The sequence below is a fragment of the Lupinus angustifolius genome, chromosome LG20, assembly GCF_001865875.1.
Source record: "Lupinus angustifolius cultivar Tanjil chromosome LG20, LupAngTanjil_v1.0, whole genome shotgun sequence".
Taxonomy (NCBI): Eukaryota; Viridiplantae; Streptophyta; class Magnoliopsida; order Fabales; family Fabaceae; genus Lupinus; species Lupinus angustifolius.
Genome location: NC_032028.1, coordinates 3,252,756 through 3,263,659, shown reverse-complemented (window position 1 = coordinate 3,263,659; position 10,904 = coordinate 3,252,756). Strand labels below are relative to the sequence as shown.

The 10,904-nt window shown below is 34.1% G+C and overlaps 1 protein-coding gene across 2 annotated transcripts; it reads right to left on the bottom strand.

The window, feature by feature from the left end:
- LOC109336041 (glutamine--tRNA ligase) lies at nt 587-10,710 on the bottom strand. 2 transcript variants are annotated; one of them, XM_019572388.1, is made up of 23 exons: nt 10,692-10,710; nt 8,536-8,586; nt 8,052-8,123; nt 7,783-7,882; nt 7,451-7,546; nt 7,106-7,167; nt 6,902-7,000; nt 6,718-6,810; nt 6,242-6,394; nt 6,083-6,138; nt 4,916-5,006; nt 4,745-4,831; nt 4,284-4,481; nt 4,058-4,156; nt 3,112-3,243; nt 2,876-3,012; nt 2,147-2,246; nt 1,963-2,058; nt 1,685-1,785; nt 1,505-1,610; nt 1,321-1,410; nt 1,096-1,225; nt 587-959 (listed from the first exon to the last, which is right to left on the bottom strand). In XM_019572388.1, the coding sequence occupies exons 10-23, from the start codon at nt 6,133-6,135 to the stop codon at nt 865-867; spliced, it is 1,515 nt and encodes a 504-aa protein (XP_019427933.1). In that variant the 5' UTR covers nt 6,136-6,138; nt 6,242-6,394; nt 6,718-6,810; nt 6,902-7,000; nt 7,106-7,167; nt 7,451-7,546; nt 7,783-7,882; nt 8,052-8,123; nt 8,536-8,586; nt 10,692-10,710; the 3' UTR covers nt 587-864. The 2 variants fall into 2 exon arrangements, with proteins under 2 accessions (XP_019427933.1, XP_019427932.1); XM_019572387.1 differs by lacking the exon at nt 10,692-10,710 and adding an exon at nt 8,720-9,054.

Below are 10,904 nucleotides of genomic sequence, written 5' to 3'. Positions count from 1 at the left end.
TTCGGATGAAAGAAAATAAAGTTGTACACACAACGGAAGGAAACGGCACATACATCTTATATTGAAAAATGATTAATCACACAAAGAACTATCTGTGAAATAACCGTCGCTTCAATTGATGTTATAAAAGTGCTATCTCGTTTCTACACAACTTTCCTTCGGTTTTTCTATTGCACCCCCAATGGTTCATAGCGCTCATAGGAAACATGTTTTGTGAATGAATTTCACAAATATTGATGTAATTAATCAAACTATTGGTAATATACCTAATAGAATATCATGACAGATGTGAGAACGATACATAAACCATTCAAAATACTAATAACTAATAGGGTACAAAATCAACTGGAATATGATTGGTAGTTCTGATGTTATATCAATATTCACTTATACAGGCAAAATAAGCTGAATCTTACATTTGAAGTCTATTTGATATTCGCAACTGTTAATCACAGAATCACATCTATCCTGTAGTGAGCACAGTTCAAAACCTGGCTTAATTTTATTTAAATGTATAAATATATGCTTAGGAAAGGGAATGATTCTTTTTTACACTCTTAAACCATTCTCCTTGTTATGTAGTAGGAAAACAACAGTGATGTTAGTAGTCCTTCACTGAGTAAACAAAATTAGTTTTCAAACTACAAAACCACAAAAGAGGCAATTAAATAACTGGGAAACTTTTGATTGGACATTTGGACCCTTTAAACAATGTATGTGACTGAAGGGACAATAAAGATCTAGTGTGTTTGTGCAAATCCAACAAAAAAATATTTTATATCAAAAGTGATTATCTGAAATCTGAGGAAGTATTATTACCTACCGACAGTGCCTTGATTTTACTTCTAATATCATTCATGAACCCTACTTTCCGCCCTTACCATAGCTGTCTTTAAGGGTGACAGTCCGATTAAATACAAGTTTTTCTGGGGTAGAGTCCTGGTCGACTGCAAAATATCCTGGAATTGCATATATAGGGATTATTTATTGAGAAAACCATAACAAAAAAATTACATCAACTACCATCCCATGCATTCTGAAGTAATATGCACACATGAAGACCAAATCAGGATCAATAATTTGCAAAAGAAGTACCTAATCTTTCAAACTGGAACCTGTCCCCGAGTTTTGCATCCTTGAGCAAGGACACACCATATGCATTCGAAATTTCCACTTTGGAATGAGGGTTTAGGTCCCCGAGCCAGTTGTCAAGTTCAGCAGGATTCTATTGCAGTGATTTAAATAAACAGGACAGGGAAATGTCATTAGCAAAAAAAGATAAAAATGTGGAAGAAAACCCAGAGATAAAAGATAGCCAACCTCTGATAGGAATAGCCTCTCAAACAACCTCACTTCCACCTTTAATGGATCAACTCCCGGAGAAGGTTGAGAAACCCAATGAAGCACACCCTATAAACAATTTTTTTGCATAGGTTACCAACCTGATCTAACAAATTCCAGCCATCATTAACCTTAAACAGCAAGCTTATCATAATTAGTAAACCTTAGGCTTTGTCTTCTTTGAAGGATCATACTCAGCCCAAATTTCAAGAATAGTCTCATTATCATCAGCTAGAATAACTTCAGTGCACTTTATAGGAAATGCATATCTGCACAAAATAAAAAATATTGAATGTTGCACCTACAACTTTTCATACACTATTAATTTGTACCTTTTACTAACCTGAGTATCACAGATTTGCCAGGAGCAAGGCCATAATAATCTTTTGAATCTTGCATCCGGAAATCCGAACGTTCAATATATACAACATTGGAAAATGGAATCTAAGAACAAATGCATGACAACAACAAAACCAGAGTCATTTATAAGGGCACCACATCATATGAAGATAGTATGAAGCATAAATATTAAAGCTAAAAGTTTAGTAGAACTAGAATGGTTTAATTTCCTAAAACCTTACTACTCCCTAAAGATATCAATTTTCACAAGTAAAATTTCACCTTGTAGAAAGCAGAAGCATCATCAGCTTGAGCATCAGGCCATTTCTTAGCATCAACCTCAATTGCTGAGTTGGCTTCAAGATTAGTAATGACAACCTTATAAGAAAGAACCAATCAGTCTTAAGCTGGTTAGAGTCAAACAATATCATGTAGTATCATTTACAAATGCCAACAGATAATGTACCTTGAGTGGATGCAGGACAACCATTGCACGAGAAGCTGTTTTATTCAATTCTTCCCTAACATGATACTCAAGACGTTCCACAGATATCAAAGTGCCATCACTACAGCAAAAGGAAGACCGGTTAATGAAACCAAGCACTACCGCTCTGATAGGAACTTTTTATTAATTCGAAGTCAGAGTGCATGTTCCGGGCCAGGGAACAACAATAAATGGTCAAACATGTCAACTGTCATAACATAACAAGCAAAACAATCAAATAATAAAAAATGAAAACAAAGAACCAGGCAAACAGAACATCGTGAACATAAGAAGCTCCGTTGGTTTAGTTATAGCATCCCTAGCTACTAAAAATACTTTGATTTCATTACCTAATTTATTCATTAACTTATATTATCAGAAGTATTATTATTTTTTAGCTTAAACTTAACTTGCAAAAGCAATAGCACTGCAATCACAAATAATTTGTATTTTAATGACTAGTAACTATTCCACTCATGTATCTCTTTATTAAGAGTTGATTGAAACTTCAGTTCGGTGAATCTCAGTTGGCAAAAGCAAGAGTTATGTTTTTTATGGGAATGGGATGAGATGAACAGGGAATACTTGAGAGAATATTAATTCTGGTTTAGAATGCACTCTTTCTACATTACTAGCTTCGAAGTAGTATTATTCTTCAACCAATTGTAAATTCTCATGACTAGTGTATTGAAATATTAACTCATATACTACCTTCTAGTGATTCCTATTCCTCGGACAAAGGCATTGATTGCAGTAGGAGTCATGCCTCTACGCCGCAAACCAGCTAGTGTCATCAGACGAGGATCATCCCACCCATCAACCCACTTCTCTGTCACCAAGCGATTTAGCTTCAACAAAGAATATCCAAAGTTAGAGAATGGATAGTTATAAGCATTACAACAGTATATCTTTACAAATGTTTATAGTGTTGAAAAGCATTGTCTCACCTTACGCTTTGACATAACTGTGTTTGAGACATTCAACCTTGAATATTCCCATACATATGGTTGGTAGATGCCCAACGCATGTAACAACCAATAGTACGATGCACGACGTGTCTCAAACTCAAGAGTACACAGCTTCAAGTAATATTCATAGGTCAGCAAACAAAATGAAACCCTTGATTACATATATATCACAAGCACACAGTTATTAATCATACCATGCACTAATGAAAGTGGTCAATTATCAAAATCTGAATGCATTTTGACAGGAGTGAAGCTTATTAGACAACAAAAGATGTTTGAGCATACAATAAGTCATGCAAATAGAAGCATGTTATCAGACTCTTTATGGCTAGATGCAGAAAATAAATTTATTGCAATAAGCATTAGCTAAGAGATACAGAAAACTAGCAGGTAAGGCTCACATCATTGCATTAACCATAGGTATTAATAGTGCATAGCACACTTGTAGCAACAAAGGCTCTAACTGCTATAGCAAATAGCATCTCATGTAATACATACTGTTTGAATAAACACAGTATATTTGGCATGATTGATATACTTCAAAAAGTAAAATTATTTGAATATCTATGAAACTACTAATTTATAAGCAGAACTACACACTGTCCAAATCAATAATCTTCCAAAGTACTTTGGAAGGGAAGCCCAATGCATGAGGCTCACACCTGGTGGGGCTTCGAAGGGTATGGACACAGCCTTACCACCATAAGCAGAGAGACTTTTTCAGGGTTTGAGCGCGTGACCTCCAGGTTACCCCAAGGCTCACCCTAATACTACCAAAAACTATAACATAATATGGACATTGAAAGAGAGTTTGGGAGAGCTCTGGCATCTAATGTTAACTTAATCAATTTGGAAGCTAGCATAGCAAGTGGGTAACTAGAAATTGCATTAACACCTGGAGGGAATTTATAGGAAGAAAACTTACTGAATGTGTAACATTCTCAATAGAATCTACAATGCAGTGAGCATAGTCATAGCTTGGATAGATACACCATTTGTCTCCAGCATGAGGGTGTGGAGTAAACTGGAAGCAGAAAGAATACATGAGGCATCATTGTCTCCTTGGAAATTTGAGTAATCAAACTAATACAACTAACCAGAAAAGATTGCAATGCCTTGTTATCTCACACAAATATATGTTATGTGTTTACCTTAATACGGTATGCAATAAGGTCATACATATTGTAGTTATCGCTCTGCATGTCTTGCTTCATTCTAAGTGTCGCTTTTCCTTCTTCTATAAGGCCACATTTCATATCCTCAAATAGTTTCAATGATTCTGAAATTGGTCGGTCCCTCCAAGGACTGTTTAATTTCTTCTCCCTATACTCCTTTATCTCATCAGGTGTCTACAACCAAATAATTCAAGAAAATAATGTTTTTGTTTGTTGTGAATACAAATTGAATAACAATTTGATGTAATTATCTCATCCTTCATCAGTCATTACAAATTAACTATTTTATCGAGGGTGATTTAAGTTCATACAATCAAGATTCTCACAGCCCAAAAGGATAAGTATTGGTGCTCTGAATGAGTCAGTATGCATGTATTACATCCACCCACAGAGAAGAACCGATGGATCATTAATAACACATGAAAGTTGATACCAACCTGATGATCAACATAAGCATGACCCCTTCTTATAAGTTCCACAGCAAATTCATACAATTCTTGGAAGTAATTACTGGTGTAAGTAATCTGCAAAAGGTGCAAAGCTGTTAAAAACACACAAAAAATAGGTTGGAACAATGCAAGAGGTGCTACCACAAAAAACTGAAATACCTTGAATGGTTCCCAGCCCATCCACTGGACAATTTCTTCAATGTGATCAATATACTCTTTCTTTTCTGCTTCAGGATTTGTATCATCAAACCTGGAAGAGCCACAACCTAAATAAGGATTATACTGAATGTTCAACCACAAAGGTTGAATATGGAGGATACTTATGCAATTTATAGGATCCAAAGCCAAAAATGAAAAAACTGGTCGAAAGACGTACTAAAAAATGCTAAACATTCCAAGTCCTGTATGAACAGCTTTGATTTTATCATAAATTTGTTTAAGGAGACAAATTATTTTTTTAGCCTTCTAATACAAAAAAACAGATTTTAATATGCCACATGTTCATTGGCATGACGTGCCTTTTAGGTTTACCGCCATTTGACAGATTAAAATTGTACATGGGGATAGGGTATTGTGACCAATCTCTAACATGTAAATTGATGCTTCATTTTTTAATAGACAAAATGTCAAATCCGGTCTATCATAATAAGTAGTCTTCAAAGTGTTATTAATTCCAATGTGCTTACAAGAATAGTCTCATGAGAGAGGACAGTTTGGTGCCTGTGATGTTAAGAGGGCCAACAAGTCAGTAATCCACCCATGACAATAATGAGATGGAGTATGTGTACTACCAGGTTGTCTATTCTCAATAAATAATAAGGCTCTCTGTAAACTGAACTCCTTCCTTCCAACCTAATTCCTAAAATGAGCAAAATCCACAGAACTAAGTATAAGTCTGCCCAAGGTTTCCCCCAACACACCAACATCAGTCAATTGACCAGTCACAGTTCCTAAGAACATCTAATCAGTAAACCTCAGCAAGTATGAAGTTCTAAGATTCTGTTCCTAAACATACAGAAGACGAAGTTTGCAACCTATAAAAATTCATACAACACAGATTTGCCTTGTACAGGACTAAAAGCGTAGATATGAAGCACGAAAGGAAGATTGCATTACACAAAAATGCATGATGAAGAGATTCAGAGGGGACTTTTTTAAGGAAATCTAGAGGAATTTTTACAAGTTCATAATGTATCACTAAGTCATCAAGCATTTTAAAGCTCAAACTTTAACTTGGTAGGTCCAAAATGCTACCTGTAGCATGAAATATATGAAAGGACACTGGTAAGACTAAAAATATATGAAGGGAAATATCAAATAACAAACCTCAAATAACAGCCTCCATTTCTATCTTTCGCCAACCCAAAATCAACAAACATTGCCTGAGCAAAAAATTAAGTTAATTAATTGATAAAAATAATAAACAACATAAGTTAGTAAACAATTAATTACTGTAGCGATCACAACGTGAAACATATTATATACCTTGGCATGACCAATATGCAAATATCCATTTGGTTCAGGAGGAAAGCGGGTCAAAACTTTGCCACCTGTTGCTTTCAGGTGTTTTTCAAGGAGTGCCTTTGTATTGGAACATCTCAGAATATTACCATCACTAAAGGGCACTTCAGTATGCACCTGAAATCAACACAATACACATAACATGATGCATATGCGAGTTAATGATAACAGAAAATTTCAAACAGGACCGGGAATCCTGGCATTGGGAGAAATTCATAATGTTAAAAGCCTTGCTAGACATCAAAATCCCAGAGCATAAAGGTTCATTAATTTTACTAAGCAGACAACTGAGTGGAAACACTGCTATAAATATAATGAAAAATAGGAGACTGGAAATTACCCAATATGGCATGAGCTGAGCACACTAACAGGGTAAAAGCATTGGGCTCAATGGAATAGAACAGGATGCAATTAATAATCAAAATAAGGAAATTAAATACCTTAAAGTTGTCCTCCGGGTTAGGGAATATCAAATATGGATTCAGATCTTCTTCAAGTGGCTTTTCGGAAGTAGCAACAGGAGCTGCCTTGTCCTAGATAAACAATATTGGAAAGAGAGAGAAAAGTGTAAGACATTTCATAAATCCTAGTCTAGAAGGAAAGATTAAATGTTAACAAACTCGCCTCTACTTTAGCAGGTTTCTCTTTCTTCTTTTTAGGCTTTTCATTATCTGCTGCTGTCCTATCACCAAGTATCTCATATAATTTTGCATCAACCAGTTGCTGTTACATGGAAGAAGGCAACACAACTAAAAAGTATTAACAAATCCGGAAATAAATAAACCAACTATATCACATTCGTTTCATTTCATACATAGGCATCATCACCTTGACAACTTTTGCATCAGCCCATGGGAGCCTCTTCCGGACATGCCCAAGTAACTCACCCACTAGCAAGATAATAAAATCATCAAAGGTCATAAGTGCTTAACAGATTAATAGTTCAATAAAAAAGGGAGAGTTACTACATGAATCTAAAAAAAGAGGGGATAAAAGGACAGTAGGAAAAAGAATGATTGACCAAATAGACAAATGAGTCCTTCATATGAATGTATGATAAACTTGCCCATATGAATTTAAAATATGTATTATAGAATTTTTAATTTCAAATTAATAAAATCTGTGAGAAAAATTATTAAATTCTTAGAACCCAAAATTGGATAGAACACCTACCGTTCACTCGATAACGTAGCTCCAAAATTGTAGCCTTATTCTCTTCAACAACTTCATCAACAGCATGTTTGATATCTTCTGTTGAAACCTCGACACCTGCTCACACATCTAACGGGTTTAAGATACATTTGTCAACCTCAAAAAGGGAAGTTCTGACACTACAGAGCTCCAGAACTAAAAACTGAAACCCAATCAAAGTGAAATAAAATAATACTACTGGAAGCAGGTACAAATTGAAGTTCATCAGGTGAACTTCAGCACATGAACTGCCATAAAATTAAGGATTGAACATTAAGGGCAGATTTATTAGACTAAAGTTGTTTATACTATACCAACACCACAAGCTTCTTCAAACTTGTTCAAATCAAGATTCTCCGAACCCGTGGCACCGAGAAAAGATAGTGCTGCGTCTAACTGTGCTGTTGTTTTCACCTGTAATAACAATCTCAGTGGGAATAGTTTAGGTGAATAAGTTCACTAAACAGATCATCGGCAGCAAATTTCATGACAGAATTTGACAACTTAACAAGTAAAAAGATAACAGTGAATCTTATGATATAACAATAACATCAAATAAACAGCTAATATTGTGAGTCCTAACCTTTGAAGAAACAATATATTGCAGCAATGTTGGGCGATGTGGCAAGGCATTTGCAGGGTACTTCGTTGCAACCTTCCACACAAATCAATACCAGGCACCATGTCAACAATTAACCAAAAAAATCAAAATAGACATGACAGATAAGCTAAGTTGGGTTCACAAAAAAATCAAAATAGACGTTTGCAGGGACGTTTGGAAGAGCTTAGTTGGGCTCGCAATAACAACTTATAAAATTAGTTTAGGAACTTCTTATAAGCTGTTTTTAACTTATTTCAATAAACATGATATAGAAGCAAATTAAATTTATTTAAAGAATAATTATGGAATAAACGCTTAATTAAGATGTTTAAACAAACAAGGCATTTATGCATTTCACCAAGTTTTGCTGCATGCAGAAATCAAGACATTAAAAAAATAAAAATAAAACAATTACGAAATAATGGAAGGAGTGTGGCACAGAATAAAGTGCATGCAGTTATGTTACCGTGTAAAGAAGATTTCCAACAGTGCGGCTGCATCCATCGGTAACACCAGCCTGTCGGAGAAAATCACACAAAAATAATTAATATATTCAGTGAAGGAAATTAAAATTGAAGAATCTGATAAGAGAAAACAAACATATGAATCATAAATTGATTCACGAAATATAGTGGAAGGATGAAAAATACCTCGTTGATAACGGAAGTGAGATTTGTGGTGACTTTGTTGTTAGCGACGGTGTTTTTGGCAGTGCGCTCGTCTAATCCGATCTTAAGAAACAGTTCCAAACACTTCTCCTTATCGGAGGAGGTGTCATCCTTCGCCGGCATTTTCTCAGTGAAAAAGGGAAATGGATTGAGATTGAAGTGAAAGGGAATTTAGGGTTTTGGTGTGTGTGAAAGAGTCGGCTTTGCAGCTGATTTTGTAACGTTTTACTTTATGTTAAGACAAGAGAATAAGCGGGCCTTATTGTGTTCGCGTTTAAGGGATCAGACACGGATTCCGAGTCCTACCTTGCTAGTGCTGCAGGTTAAGAGAATTAACTCTCTTATTTTACCTTTTTTACAACGACATTTTTTTCCTTCTAAAAATTAAAAAAAATAAGACACGAATTATAATTTTAGAGTTGTAGTAGATAATATATCTCCTACGTTATTCTTTAATGTCTTAATGGTCTGGAAATGTATTAATGAAAAATTAAAATCAAATAGAATTAGCTAGGTTGTGTTGGGTTGGATTTGGTGAATTTGATTTAAAGAATCTTTTTTGGTTGAAAGAATTTAGATATTTCTATGATTTTAAAGTATAAATATATAAATAAATAGAAGATGAGAATTTATTCATATTATTCTAAAAATAATCCACTCAAATTTGTTTTTTCAAATTAAAATTATACCCAGTTAAGACTCTAACATTATAAATAAGAATATTATCCTATTATAATTTAAATATGATAAAAATGTTGATCTTTAAACCGATGTATTATTGTGTTTTTTGTTTTTTTTTTTATAAATGAAATGTAATAAGTTAGTAAATTAATGTGGACACAAACATCTAAAATTTGATAAGCTCACTTATTAAGTTGGAAAGTGATCAATATTCCACTCACTTTTTTTTCTTTAATCTTGTTTCATTCCAATTGATCTTCACAAAATTTCATCTGATTTTTTTAGATGATGCTGAAATAATATGCTCATTAAAATAATTTGTAGTGATCGTTGGGGAAATAGCCAATTTTGCAGCTTATGCATTTGCTCCTTTGAGAGCTTTAAGCATCATTTTCAGGTAAACAAACACATTGTTATGACACCTGTAGCTACTTTACTTCAACACAAATGTTGGCATCTAAATTTTTACATGAGAATACTTTTGATTCGTGAAAAATTGTAATTCCCCACTTGATCTTTAAAAATTTTAAATGATAGTTGAATTACTCATTCATAGAGACTAAAGTATCCATAAAATTTGTTCTTAAAATGACTAATTTGTTAATCATTTGAATTTTTTAGGATTAAGTTGAGTTTTTTTTCCTTGAAAAAATAGTTACAACTCATACACATATATACATACCATGATGCAGTGCTGTGCTAGCTCACTTTATCTTGGGGTGCTTGGATGTGCTCTATGTGTAGTGGGATCTACAACTATTGTTTTGCATGCACCACATGAGAGAAATATTTATACTTATGCATTTTATTATACTTATACATTATTTCAAGGAGATTTGGTACTTGAATTTGACTTCATCAGTCGCTTTGGTCCATAACATCTAGAAGACAATAACAAATTTAGTCCCAGTTTTCACCACCCTCAATAAATTTAGTTATAGACAATAGTAAATAGTTAATTTAGTATTTAATACTTAATCCATTTGGACAATTTTATCCCTGGAATAACTTAATCAATTTCGAATTTATTTATTTTTCACCAAAAGTTAAAGCACCATTATCAATAAAGTTTGCTTTGTTAAAATTTTGAATTTGTAGATACCTGTCGTCATCATACAAATCAAATTGAAACTTTAGTCCTTCCATTAATTAATCTGTTATTTATTTTTCCATGAACAAGTTTTATAGTCTACTTTTGCGCGTGATACTGGTTTCATTCCTTATTTTTTCTTCTAAATTGATTCATGAAATATAGTGGAAGGATGAAAAATACCTCGTTGATAACAGAAGTGAGATTCTAAAGAAAAGGATCTCTAGTCTAATCCAACCTCAATGCCATTCTTCCTCACCCAGCACAATTGTTCCTCCATTATGGGAACTTGCTCCTAGCAAACACAACACAACCAAAAAGCAAAAGCAGCAATTTCTGCCTTCTCAAGCCCATCTTTCCACACCTCTCAACCCTTTCTCTTTGTGTCTCTTTAAC

What these genes read in the sequence shown, in the direction of transcription:
- LOC109336041 (XM_019572387.1), bottom strand. Translation starts at nt 8,860, where the DNA reads ATGCCGGCGAAGGATGACACCTCCTCCGATAAGGAGAAGTGTTTGGAA. An exon ending in TCACTTCCGTTATCAACGAG is followed by an intron (nt 8,587 to 8,719) that starts GTATTTTTCATC and finishes TTTCTCCGACAG; the next exon opens with GCTGGTGTTACCGATGGATG. An exon ending in CAAAGAAGACAAAGCCTAAG is followed by an intron (nt 1,411 to 1,504) that starts GTTTACTAATTA and finishes AATTGTTTATAG; the next exon opens with GGTGTGCTTCATTGGGTTTC.